The sequence below is a fragment of the Empidonax traillii genome, unplaced genomic scaffold (genome assembly GCF_003031625.1).
Source record: "Empidonax traillii isolate 1590-97213 ecotype Southwest subspecies unplaced genomic scaffold, ASM303162v1 scaffold510:size820377, whole genome shotgun sequence".
In the NCBI taxonomy this organism is placed as follows: domain Eukaryota; kingdom Metazoa; phylum Chordata; class Aves; order Passeriformes; family Tyrannidae; genus Empidonax; species Empidonax traillii.
This window is the reverse complement of record NW_020955703.1, coordinates 509,532-523,887: the sequence shown is the minus strand read 5'-3', so window position 1 is coordinate 523,887 and position 14,356 is coordinate 509,532. Positions and strand designations below refer to the sequence as shown.

The window sequence follows — 14,356 nt, the reverse complement described above, 5'->3', positions numbered from 1 at the left end:
GCTTTGCTCAGAGCTGGGGGTAACTGGACAGATGTCAGACAGGGACAGACAGACAAACACAAGATGATCAACCTGTACATGAGCAGCAAAACAGAAAGGGAAAAAAAAAAAAGCAATTCTTAGAGCTGCATGACCTCAACCTACATGTTTCAAAGGTATTTCCACAGCAATTTGATATCCTGATATATTTTACTCCACTGGCAACAACAGAAAAGCAAACAGATTCATGCATGAGCTCTAGAGATATCTATCATGTTGCTTCACTTAATTTTTCAAGGGAAAAGAAAAAAAAAAAAAAAAGGGTTTCAGCTCAGAACACTGGCACACATGGAGCTCCCAGGAGCAGACAGGTATCTCTGTGGTTTGCCTCCTTCTCAGCTCTCGAGTCAATTGGTAAGTTCTCTTTGGAAGGGGAGAGCTCAGTGTTTGGGACAGCACGCTCCACCCCTTGTCACATCCACACAGCACGTTTTGTGGATGTTGTCCTCTGAAGTGGCCCTGACTTAGCTGTGTGGTGTTACAGGAGGCTGTACCAGGCAGTCAGGCTGCCTGCCCTACCACAGGCACCACAGCTGAGGAGCTGACTCAGTGTGTTTGTCCCTGAAAACACCCTCTAAACAAATAGAAGAATAAAGAGAAAACTAAGCATCACTTTTAGCTGGTGCCACAAAGGGCGTAAAAGCATTTCTGTTATAAATCATTTCAATGCGTGCCCCAGATGACATTAAACACTTTGCTTCTCTACAGTTTTATTACAGAATAAGCACTCCTGTGACCTTTTGAGTGGGCAATCTGTGTTTTTGCCTGGAGTATAAAGGTGCCCTTCAGTGTCTGTAAGTATATTGCCTTCAAAATGTTGTTGATGCTGCCAGCTTGCTGTCACAGACCTTCACCACAGTGAGACTGACTCAAAATAAAGGGAAATACGAGTCAAGGTATCCCCTGTTCTTTCTGGGAAATAACAGAGGATTCCTCAACTCCCCTTGCTCTTCCAGGGGTGAAGCAACGACCTCACCCCAGACACCTGCACAGTTATAACCACAACATCAGTTTTTGCACAAGGGGCTTGCTCTTCTCAGTGGGGTGGATCTACCACATTTATACACAGCCCTTGTGATTGCATTACCAGTACAAATCACCACAGCACACTGGTAGTCCTTTGCCAGGAAGAATCCCACTATTCATACCCTAATGATGAAAACTCAGACGTGAGTGATTCTGATCGAGCAACAGCGACTCCAAATCAAACCTAAAAACGTGGCATTTCAACAAGACACCTGCAGGCCTGAGCAGTGCCACATTAGTTGTCCATCTATCACAGGTTTATCCTACAGCCTTGGTGGTATCAATATTCATCTGACATTCGATATCCCCTTGGGAGAGGATAAACAATCTCTGAAGTTGGATTTTTCAAGGAAGACCTCATAGATCAGGCATCCAGATCCCAGGGAAATAGGGTGTCAGATTTGCTGTAGAGCCTTTAGAAGCTGTTTTTCTTAATGCTTATCTCATTTCTTCCCTTCCCCCAAACCTTCTGCCTGGTCTTCACATGAAACTACACAAAGTTGGGGAAAACCGGGAAAAAAAGAAAAGGAGAAGCGGAAGGGATTCCTGAGGCCATCAAACCTGGTCCAAGACCTATGGACACACATGTCAGCATAAAGCCCCACACGAAATGACTGCAGAAATGAGAGGAAATACTGCAACCACAGATCCCCCCCCCAACAAGGCAAGGACCCCCCCCCGTACCTGCGTAGCTCATGAAGTTACTGAAGGGCGTGTTTAGGAAACTGTGAAAACCACAGGTGTCATTGCCAGGTCCGGGATCCCCACACAGCTTGTGCTTGGGAGCAGGGTTGGTGTCACTGCAGAGGTCCCCAGTCTCGAAGGAGGGCTCGGTTTCCATGCACGGGTCGCTGCAGGAGAGGATCTCCGAGATTCCCCGGAAGACGTGATAGAGCCCAAGGCTGTGCCCGATTTCGTGGATCATTGTGTGAGTGTGGCCAGGGATTCCATAGAAGGAGGGATTCAGCACAATGCCACCTGCAAGGGGAAAAGAGAACAGCTTCTAGGTTTGCCTTGTCCCCCTTGGAACAGCAAGAGAAAGGGAAAGGAAGACAATTCCAAGGGCAGATCCACTGGCAGTTCATCGGATCCTCTGTAGCACAGACAACCTTTTGCAGGTTGCCTGCACACAAAGGTTTAATCTCACCCTTTATCTGGAGCTCTAAGGATGGGGATTCATGGGGCAAAGCCCAGTGTCCTAAACCAAAAACACAGTGACAATCAGTTCTTTCAACTGAATATCCTCAGTTTGGATTTTTATTAACTTTGAGGGAAATCCTGCATGAAATTACTTCCTACTGTGCCATTTCAAATAACTTCATGCGCTTAAAGAATGCAACTCTGCTCAGATAAGTGTAAGCAACATATTTGATAGCAGGAGCACTCTCTGTATATTATTCCACGGGGCAAAGATATGAGAGAAGTCTACAAATAACTGAGACACCCTGAAAACTGCAGAAGTTTGCACCAATATTTGCAAACTAATAGCTGGACAAAGACAACAGGGTGAACCCAGGGCTGGGACAGCGTTTGCAGGGTGTTGTGTAGAGAGCTCTGAATTAACTGTCAGAAACACACTCTGCTCATATACTCGGAAAAGCCTGGTTTGATCTGAGCTGAACAGTCCCCTGACAAATACACATAAGTCTAATGTGTAAAAAAAAAAAAAAAAAAAAGAAATCCTGAAATGTGGTAATTCTGAAAAACCTGCAAGGTTGTTAAATGTCTGCAAAAAAAAACAACGGGGGTTGTTTTGTTGTATGAATTATGGGATGTGTAACTAAGCAAATGGTAATTAGTGAGGCTCTACAGTATATTGAATTAATCATATGAACTGTATCTTTAGCTCAGTTAGTTCTACCTTTGGAGTTAAGATTTACTTCCTTTTTTCTTTATTTAGTTTTTCAACCTCAACTTTTTCAAGCCTTTTTACTTAAAACTGTTGGTGTGTATATTGCCTACCATGAGAAGAGGAGACTGCTTTGTGAAAGTTATAGTGGGATATAAATCCTGGGCATGGTACACTAATAATTTAGCAGCAATGAGGAGAGAAAAGGTTTTGGCAGGAGAACCTTTATCAGTGACTGTAGTGCAGGGAAGATGAGATCACCATGTTCTGATGCACCATAGACTCTTCATTCTTATCTGCCTGGAGATTTAGTTGTAATAACCGTGAAATTAGAGGAAAATAAGACCATGAAGATCTTAAAAAGTCATCTAAATTCCACTCTCCAGCAACACAGGACCAATTAGGTCTATAGGATCCCTCACACACACTGGTCTAACACCTCTTTACAACCCCTGACTGCCCCAGCAATCAGTGTCAGCACTCAGTATCCTTATGGCTGCAAGGATTTAACTCACATCTAATCTGAATTGATTTTTTGGCAATTTTAAGTTCATGACTTCAGGTCCTGCCTCACAAGGATATGAAGAACAGAAGATCCTCCTCCCCTTTCATCAGCTTTTATGAGATTGTCATCACCCCCACTTTAGGCTCTTTTCCTTCAGTCTGAGTAACTGTAATCCCTTCCACCTTTCCTTGTAGCTCAACCCTTCTTCCAGACCTCCCTGGCTGGTTCTCCTTTGATTTTTCCAGTTGTCTCATGTTTTCCTCCACGAACAGTGTCCAAACACAAACCCTACTCCAGATGAAATTTTATCAGTGCTGAAGGGAGAGGAAGGAGCACTTTGGATGTCCTGAAGGGACACACACATGTGTTTATGTGCAAGAGAGAAAACATTTTCCCTTTGAGCACAGACACGCGGCAGAGGTGAGTCCCATGGGCATGTACTGCTAAATAATATACAGTATTAAGAAAACAAACAAACAAACAAACAAACCAGAAAATGTAAATATGTACAAAAAAGAGTGAATAAAACCTATCATGCTGCAACATCATGTCTATTATGCCACACGTAGCATCTGCACATCCTTTTCACAGCACTGAACTGCTCCTTGCACTAGTTCTCCACATTCCCAATTAATTACACACAAATCCACCAGGATGCAACCCTACAATGTTCCCATGTTCCCTGCATCCCTCTCTCTCCCTTCATATAATACATGCTCTAATTCTCTATCCAGGTGGAACCATTTTCACCCAGAGAGTATCCTGGCACATTTTCTGGAGGTCTCTATCCCAAAGATAATTCCAGAGTTAGTCTCCCAGTGACAGGAGTACTGGTGAAATTCCAGCAGGATGTGCCTTTCAATAAAGGCTGGGTAAATAGTTCTGGCACTGGAGAACCCTGAGGCAGCTGGAGAGGGAGATTTTATTTTTGCCTTTGTTGAAAATTTATATTTTTCACAGCTGTCAAGAATCTAAATCAATTGCAGTTTTACAGAAAAGATAAACTCCCTCACCCAGACAATCTCTATCCCAGCCTTTAGATCTGCACCACAGGACATATTTCATATTTTTTATTAAGTACATATTGGATTTATAGAAGAGAGTAAAAAAGATTAAAGATGAATTCTTACAAACCAAGCACAGGTCTGGGAGGGCTATTATGACAGGAAATTATGAGCATTATTTATTTATTTTTTTACTTGTGTTTTTTATTTTATTTTATTTTTTTTTTCCCCACAGCAAGTCAACTTTAATCTGTTGTCTAATTTTTTTTTTTTTTTTTTTTGGTCAATGAACTCTGTCAATACACTGTAGGAGCTGAATTTAAATTGTTTTGCTTGGGCATGATGTTGACAATTAGCTTAACGAAGTGACAGAAGAACTCATCAGGGCTTTGGGCGAGCCCCAGCCCTCTTGCAGAAGGTTCTTCTTGGCGCTCTGGAGCTCTCCCCTTGTTCTCTCCTCCCTCCCATGGCAACACCAAGGGAAGCTGTGAAAATACTCATTTAGGGAAGGATCAGCTCTGTTGCAGCCATATTCCACTTTGGGCTAATGTTTCCCACCAGCAGCAGCCCACACTGTTGCACAACCAGAGGCAGAGTTACTACGGGGCTTAGTGCTGGAGCAGGGGGTTGTAGTGCTCCAAAGAGACAGGAATCACATCACTGTGGGTGCTGGGCAAGGCTGGGGTTAAGATCTATCTTTGTTTTTGCCAGATGTTGCCTTGGGGAGTCCTCACTGGTGGGCATTTACAGAACCTTCTGGTTTGGGTGCTGGCAGCAGGAGCCCACGGAGATGGGGCTGTAGGCAAGGCAGGGTGGAAGTGGCTTCATTTCCAGCTGAGCTCAGCAGGAGACTGGATGTGTGTCACTGCCAGGCCTTGGGAAGGGAAGTTTGCTCACACTTCTTCCAGAGCAGCTGCAGAGCTGGATGTTGTAATAAAACATTGACTAACTGAAGGAAGGCAGCCAGTTCCAACTGCTTGGTCTGACCATGGAGCCTCTCTCTGCTATGGAGACAGGAGACTATTAAGACATGTTAGCATCCAGGTTTGGGGGTATTTCTGAGCAAGGAAAAGCCTCTCTGACTGATGGCTACAGCTCAACGCTCATTTACTATCTCAGGATAATAAACACTGTATTTTGCTCTCCTCATTTAAGTGTATATTCATCATATCTTCTTTCATTTAGCTCAACATGGGGTTGGGTAATATAAAAACTGGCTGAAACAGCCTTTCACAAAGACTTAAATTGGCTGAAACTGGACTTCTCTTCCAGTCTAGGAAGGTTTGGACAAGCTGGAGAAATATCTGGAAAACCTCTTGAGAATTCCTGCTCAGGGAAGATGACCAGATCAGGTTTGCAACCCGAGGTGGAGGGGGGTTTGTGCAGTTAAGAGAAGCACACACAGACTCAGTCAGTGCCTTCTGAACCTTTTGAGGCTCATCTGACATTTTGCAAGGAGCACGGGTCCAGTGGCACTGCAGGTGGCAATGAGTCACTGGGGAGGCTGCGGAGCTTTGTCTGGATCCCTGGGTTCCAGCAGCCACACTCAGCAACCTGGTTATGAAACACTCAGGGCAGTCTGCAGGGTGGTGAACTCCTTCCAGTTCCACTCAAATGAGCATTAGAAACACAATCTCTCAGCAGTTTGCTCTTTTGCACATTGGTGGAGAAAAACAGCAGCAGGTTTTAAGGACAGTTTGTGAGGAAAGTTAATTGAATACTTGGTAATGAGCTAAGGATCAGAACGGGACAGGCTGAGGTTAAAGATTCACCTCTGTCTGGCATCCCCACACCTATCCCCCAATCCTCTTCACAAACTGCTCCCATGGAGTGAATGCCCTGTAAAGTAGCTTTACTTAAAAGGTGAAATACTTTCAGCTTGACATCATCTACAAATACCATAATATGCTTTGGGTTTATAACCTAATATTTTCCTGGTTCTGAGCCAGTATCTGGGAATCGTGAAATACTTTTTTTCCCCTGACTATATATTAGAGGAATGATAAGAAATCAGAACATATTTGTCTTTCCTTCTTAGTGCCTCAAAAGAATGCTTTACAAAGAAGAAACATCTTTATCACTCACCTAGATGCATCAAGGCTTCTTTGTCCCAGGGCCAAGTTGCCACTCCAGCCAGCTCTTCCTCAGAGGAGTTGGCAAAGAAGATGTTGAGGTGTGTGGATCCATCCAGTTTGAGTATGTTCTTTAGTTCATTGACATCTAAGTATGCCCTGTAGAAAAAGAAAAGCACTTTTTTTTCCTAAAGGTGACACAAAAGCAACAAAATATTGAAGAACTGCTGCAATCCAGGCAAAGATCTTATAACATCCTCCATATCAATCACCTGAAATGTTTTAATAACCCACTCCCAAACTTCGATTACTTTGCATTCACATAGTGAATCTCATCTAACACTTCAGGCCATTGATTAACTAAGGCCACAAAATCCAAGGTAAATACATAAAGCTGTCCACATTCTCAAGATAAGTCTAGGAATCTATTTATTATGAATGTAATTAACCCAGTATTATGGTCAGTAAATCTTTTTACACCAGCAGTTACCTTGCACACTTCCTCTGAGCTGTTTGTTATTGTTACCCCTAATTTTCCTTCACAACAACAAGTTTCAAATCCTCAGGTTGAGACAAAAACTTTGGCACCAGCGGCAGTCACTTGTGCCGAGATGGACATGGTCTAACCCTGACATCCCATGGATGGTTGGGAATTGCTATTTCCAGCCAATAAAGTTGTGCCAAGATGTTTCCTGGTAAGAGGAATGGTACTGTACCATGAAATAAAGGTCCCCCAAGGTGAGTAGCATTTCTTCTACGCTTTTGGGATGCCTGGAGGTTACAGAGCAATTTGCTCCCAGGCAAACAAAGCAAATCCCTTAATCTTGATGCCTGTTGGAAGCACTTTGTTCACTCCTTTAAAGGAGTAGACTTTGTCAATACTGGAATACAGGAGCTACTTGCCAGTGTGTAGACCATGGTGCCACGCTGCTTTCAGTGGCACCCCGATGGTCTAACTCACAGTAAAGCTGGAGAAAGCAAAACATAAGAGTAAACCCAATGGTTCTCTGTTTCTAGCTCACACTGCCTTTTGATATGAGGTGTGGTGATAAAAGAATAGCTAAGAGGGTTACCTTGTTCTATATTCAAGTGGAAATAACAGAGAGACATCACACTGAGCCAAGCACAGATGAACACTCATAAGGAAAGGATACCACGATGGCACTGAGCAGGTTGATTCCTGCTTCCCCAAGTCCCCCTTTCTGTTTGTGTTTGGTGTGAGTAGGGCTCACGTAGCTCTCACAAGCCACACACTCTCACAAGCACCAAATAGGCTTCCCTGCATACTTAGGAAGGCTTTTGTTCCCAGAAGGGTGAAGAAAAAAATAGGGGAGTTGGCTCAGCACCAAGATCTTTCTGTCCTTCCCTGGAGGACTCCCCAATGGAAAACACATTCGTATTTCCACAATAGCTTCCCCTGCCACTTGCTGAAGTCATTGACTCCAAAATAGATCATGGCTGGGTGTCCCCAGGCCCTCGCTGACTCATGGAGGAAGACGTGCTCTTTGGGGACACCAGTGGAAGGAGATGTTTCCATTCCATACAGTGTTTATCCTCCAATCCAGTGCGGGTGACATTCTGAAGGACAGGTCAGCACTGTGACCCTTTACACATTTCTCATCTCTTCCATGCTCCCAACACATCCACGGAAAACACACAGACCTTCCCCTTTGCTGCTCAAGTGCGTCCTGCATTGATCTGCACAACGCTCTGAAACTCTGTAAAATCTACTTCCAGGATCTTCTTGGTGCCTTTGAAAACATCTCCAAACATGGGCTCAGACACATCCACGAGCAACAGTTTGAAATTATGTGGGACAGCATCTCCAAATGTCAAAGTAAGGGCACTGGAGGAATCCGTGACAGGGGGTGCATGCAGGGGAAGGCCACAGTGTGTGCACCTGCACCTATGGAAGCATCGGTGAAAGACAGTGAGCAAAAGTGCAAGGGAAGATGTGGGAAGAGAGAGAAGTGCAGAAACAGAAGCACTGAGTGTGTCTGAGTGGAACAACGTTTGTGTGTTTGTATCTCAGTGGGAAGGGAAGTCCTGCTGCCCGTGCTGAGACGGCGGCTGTTGACTCTGGATGCAGATGCTTTATGTGTATGCAAATCCCTGCAGGAGTAACTACAACCCAACTCCCCTCCTGAGATTACCATTTTTATCCTCGCTCATTCAAATAATCTAAACTAATATTTCTTTATTCTCAGCTGTCGCTTTGCTTATCGTTTACACAGTCCCATCCCCATTTATCTCAGTGCACAGTCACAATGACTCTCCCACTTGCATACAGCCCATGTGCTTCAGCACCTAGGGCTGTTTTGTACATGGATTATTAATGCAGAAAACATCCAGAGCAGACAGCATTTAACTCATTGGCCACTGATGTCAATGCTTCACTGAGACTGGGCTCAAGCCTTATGTAAATCCACCGTACCAAGTCTTGGACTTGGGTTTATAGCATTTCTCTGACCACTACTTCTCTGCCAGTCAAGGGAAGGCTGTGAGCGAGCGAAATATATTCAAGGGGTGGAAGAACAGAATGCTAAGAGGATTTTTTTAGCAAAGCATCTGCACGGGAGGAGGTGGAAATAGATCATGTTTGTAAGGAAGCAAATGCTTTACAAACCCCTTTGTAAAAGCAGTCAGCAACCCCTAACACGTAAACATGCTCAAGCCCTCAGCTCAGGCAAATCCCTTGTAAGTGTGTGAACATGTGCCTGCATGTGCAGGAACAGAGGTGTGAGTGTGTAAGTGAGGACTTGGACTGTGCACACGCACGAGGCAGCCAAGAGCATGTAAGGCACCAGCGTGCGTGTGTGTGAGATAAAAACATGAGCTGGAATTCCATCCTCTCCTTCCTCCCCATGTTTCTAATAACCTCCCATCCCTATCCATCATCGCCACATTCCTACACTCAAGGAGGTATAAATTAACTACTTTTGCAGTTCATGTCCAACTCCGTAGCCGCAGGCAGCAGACCCAACAGTTACCAGGTCAAAATAGTTTTCAGTTATTGCTTTGGACTGGGCTGACTCCCCCCTGCTGCCTCGGCTGCTTTGTTATCAGCCCAGACTATCTGACCCAACGCAATCTGTGAGCGCTGCTTACACTTCTCAAGGTTATGTGGGTCCCCTGATAGAGGACATAATGTCTGTCACATGGGCTCGTGCCAAAGGGAGCCAAAGAGCCCAGCCTCTCCAGCACTGCCAAACTCACATTTCAAAGACGTGAGTGCAGTCTTGGAAAGGGATCAAAGCCCTTCCAACTGTCATTAGAATATTTCCTTTATGCCTCTCCCCGTGAGTGCCAGCAACATATTTCATAAAATTCATTGGCTCGAGATGGTACCTCCAATATAAACCTGAATGGGGGAACTGTCAGGGCAAGCCTATGTGGAAAACAAAACAAAACCCAAAGCACAACAAAACACGTGTAATTCCTGTAATGGAAAAAACATACGATGCTGTGAGCATGCCTTGCTCCAGAAAGCCTAATGAGCCTATTAGTGCATCATAAAAGGTCTCCTTTGCTGGAATCTGTTTTAGACATGGGCTGTTTAAGGCCATTTGGGATACCAAATCATATCAGGGAATGTGCACATTCCCACACAGATCTTTTCATCGACTTATTTGTCCAATGCACGGCTTTGGTTTGCTTTTTTCCTCCGCTGCAGTGTAAATAGCCCTCTGAAACTGTTCTGAGCAGCAGCTCACCCCTATCCAGCAAGCCCCAGCCCTGGATCAGCGATTGTGTCCCACACAGCGCTCCAGTTTCAGTCTAATGGAGTCCTTAGCTCATCCAGCAGCATCTCTCGGTGGCCCTACCCACCCGATCAGTCACACCAGCCATTACCCCTGTGCCTGGCTCATCTGTCAAACCCATTTCCTGTCCATTTGGGATGTGACAGGTCCCCAGGCAACGAGGTGAAGCCTGTGGGCCACCAGCCCCACCAGCCCATGGGAGCCACTGTGAGGAGCTCCCTTTGCAGCACCTCAGCTCCAAAGCCAAACCCAGCCACAAACCTCTGCTCTGAGCTACAAACACACTGGGCAATGGCTTTTAAACTCAGTTCTAATCATATTAAATCTGGCCTTGGTGACGAGAGTCGAGCAGTTTTGTTACTGGGTTGAAAACTCTTCCTCTTTCTTTTCTATCAGGTCAGAGAGTGGCTTCCCCATCTTTCCCTGATGGGATTGGGGTGCAGCCTCTTGTACTAGTGGTTGTTTTTGCAAGGAACACAGAGCCTTCCAGCCCTTACTGTTAGGAAACAGTTTTCTGCTGTTTGCTCTGAGTTATTCTCTATTTGACTTTGTTTCAGTTTTTTTTTTCTTTCAAAGACAGAAAGAAAACAAACAGGGTACTTAAGGGATTATTTGCAAGACCCCATCCAAATACAGAATAGGAACTTTGCTATCTGCTCATTATGCAGTATGGTCTCCAACTGCCTGATGAGTCTGTTAGGAATAGAAAGCACCATATTTCATCCTTAAAAAAACCCAAACAACAACAACCAAACCCAAGAGCATCTCCTGAACTGGGAAGTCAGCCTCAAAAGGTCTCCATTTTCAATGTTGACACACAATGTCCTACCCTTTACCTCTAGTGGTTTAAGCATATGGCAGGACAGAGTAAGTCTGCTGGAATTGTAGGGATCCAATGCATCACTCTTCTTCCCAAGATTCCTTGTTTCTGCTCTCACAAGAGCTGTCAGCCCAGCCTAAACCACGGTGCAACTTAGCAGACAAGCAGAAAGCTTTTTGAGACAGCCTTGCAACACTTTGCCAGCAACCTGTGACAAATCCACGTGAGATTCCCAGCACGGTGTGGCTGCAGGTCTGGGTGTTCCCTTTGTCCCTTCAGCTCTCATCCTGGACCCCAGGATTGACACCAGTTCCTCAGAGGAGCAAAGAGCACAGCAGCCAGTGTGTGGACAGGCACCCACCAAGTGTCTGTCCTGGTCTGTCCTGTCCAAGATTTTAGGGTGCAGTGTCCACACAGAGATTTTCAGTATCTGCAGTGAACAGCAAGGAATGGCTTTGAGATAAATTATGTTCTTCCTGAAGATAATGGCAAGAGCCACGACTGCAGCAGCACTGAAAGCTGACCTTGAAATGGGGCCATTTGGCAGATGTGCTCAATTGTAATTTAGCTTTTCCCCCTGTGACTTCTCAGTCTGGGGTGGTTAGGCATGGAACTCTCCTCTTGGAGATGCAGTGTTGATGCCAGGGTATAGTCTGCCTTTTGCCTTCTGTCAGAGAGTCACAGAAAAACAAGCCTGGAAAGGATGTGCAGAGGCCACCCCTGCCAGCCCTGCACCCCAGGGCTGAGGCACCTCTGATTGTCACACCAAGCCAATTTTCATGGAGCTCACCCTTAAGACCACACACGACAGGGACTCTGCCACTGCCCCAGCAACCTGCAGCCCATGTGTCAGTTCCTCTTTGGTCAGGAAGCTTTTTTTCTCAAGGTTTACACATATATTGATATGTGTGACTGTGCCATTCCCCACAGACAGGGAGATTAGATTCCCTTCTGCTCTACCAAACCTGTTGCTTATTTGAAAGCTTATTATATCTCCTGTAAAACACCTAATTTTTAGGCCAAGCCCACTTCATTTCTCCAGCCTCTCTGCTTTTATTTATTCTTTTTTAATTTATTTTTCATTTCATTTTTTAAGACCTCAAAAGGGGACACAGCCCTCAAGCTGAGAGGGGCCTATAACTGCCACGTTTGTCCTGTCTGTCACCTCCAACCTGACATAAAGACACAGTAGAGATTTAAGACCTCCAAACTTTCCAACATTTATTTATCACTTTTTTAATCCTAAAGTGTTACAGGTCTATTCAAAACCTGTATAAAAAGATAAAAAAAAAAAAAAGAAAATCTACGAGCCCTCTTCAGCAGAGGACCTGCAATAAAATTTTTGTCTGACCTGATGTTAAAGATCTGCTTTGGCTGGCAAATTCAATTTTGCTTCTCATTTCAGACAGATTACCATAAATCATGTGCAGCAGGAAGTGTGCCTCATCTACATTTAGTTTAGTGTTAATTTAAGACACTGCTGTAAGTGTAGTAAAAGTCATGATAATTTATTGATAAAGGTATAAATCTTTCAGTGATTGGGACAGAGCCTGAAATGAAGTGGAGCCAGAATATTACAAGTGAAAGGCTTCAGGTCCCAGTTTAGATTCAGATCCTGCCTGTGTTCACACTGAAATCCAAGTGTGGAATTGTAATTCCAACTGCATCCAAACCAGGCAGTCACTGGGTCATGTCCACAAGCATAAATTGCAGGCACTGTCAGCACATGCAGGCTTGGCAGCTTTGAAAGAATTTTGGTTTATTCACTGTAGCAAAATGTCCTCTCCAGCCCCCAAACCTGATCTCCCATTACAAGAAAGGAGAAAGGTTTTGGCACAAAAAAAAAAGTAATAACGACAAGGATCCAAGAAAAGCCACTTAAGATAATTGCTCAAATATAAATCCAGCTCCTTGGGTAGGTTTGGTAGCCTGTGCTGAACTCTGTGACACTGATAATGCACCAGGTGAGCTGGTTAAAGATGAACAAGGGAGGTTTTCCTTCAGTGACAGGATCTACAGTCAAGACTGACCCTAAACAACACATATCACAAAATAAAAGCGACATGGCTACAAAAGTCTGGGGTGTTCACTTATCCCAGGCTGCCCTTTTCCAAACTGATTTAATTCTACCATTAGGACAGTGACTCAGGCTTTACTCACCCTATTAAATAATATTAAAAAAAAATAGAAAGAAATTAAGAGTTTTACTGTGCAAAATATGGGAAGCCTTTGGGTCTGGGCTTTCTTTATCCTGCAACAGAAACTGAGAGCACCTCCTCACTCAAAAGTAGGGAATTTTTACAACTATCCAGTCATCAGTTTAATTCCATTTGCTTCAAAACACTGGACGGTCCTAGAAATAAACACATTTCTACTATAACATTTTGCTCTATAAATCTATGGGACTGAAAAACAAAGCACCCCATACACAAAGGAAATTATTTTCTAAAAAGTCCTAGAAATCAGTATTATCTTCTATAGAACCCTAATGGCACACTCTCTGACCTCCTCATAAAAGACTTCCAATAAATGATACAGTCTTATCCCACGCAATCACTTAACTTATGGATGTTGTAAATGCAAAATCTACTCAACAGGCTGAACCACAGTAACAGGTTGGGATACATTTGATACCTGGACTCCTCCAAACTTAGTGCTGGGTCCTGTCCTGGTTTGGTTCCCGCGAGCCTCCACTTTGAGCCAAGCTCTGCTCTCAGGGGGCTGAACACAAGTATCAGCACTGCCTGTGAAGTATTTGCTCCAGTGTAAATCTAGAGTTAGAGCAAAATTTGATTCTCAAAGTGCAGCTTCAGGTTCAAATCCAAAATCTCAAAGGAAACCTCAGTTGAAACGACCAATTTTTGCCCAATTTCTGGCCAACTTGCTTTTCTAAGGAGGGAGGCGGGTTTCCTCAGATCTCCACAAGGATTCTCTCAAAGGTTTGCAAATCCTTGCCAAATCCTTCACAAACCTGGGCTCAGATTCAGAAATACAGTGAAAACAGATTTTTTTTTCCTTTTTTTTTTTTTTTTTTTTTTTTTTTTTTTTTTTTTTTTTTTTTTTCCCCAGCACTTTTTGCTGCTGGTTCTGACCAGGATAAAAAGGAGCAGAGGCTCGGGGAAAAAAAAAAAAAAGATGCAAAAATTTTCAAATGTCAAACATGTTCTGTCTGAGCTCTGGGCAAAAAGTTGAGGTGGCTGTTCACGTACACAACATTATTTGTTTCCTCTCTTTATCCATCCAGCCTTTACTGCTCACTTCTCTCACCCCACTTTATATA

General features: G+C 44.1%; 1 protein-coding gene across 1 annotated transcript in view; it reads right to left on the bottom strand.

Moving 5' to 3' along the window:
- Positions 1–14,356, bottom strand: part of PAPPA (pappalysin 1) — a 172,833-nt gene that overhangs the window by 115,659 nt on the left and 42,818 nt on the right. The window contains exons 4-5 of the mRNA XM_027896673.1: positions 6,509–6,654; positions 1,750–2,043 (exon numbers count right to left, since the gene is read on the bottom strand). Coding sequence (XP_027752474.1) covers positions 1,750–2,043; positions 6,509–6,654 — 440 coding nt within the window. The remainder of the gene's footprint in view (positions 1–1,749; positions 2,044–6,508; positions 6,655–14,356) is intronic.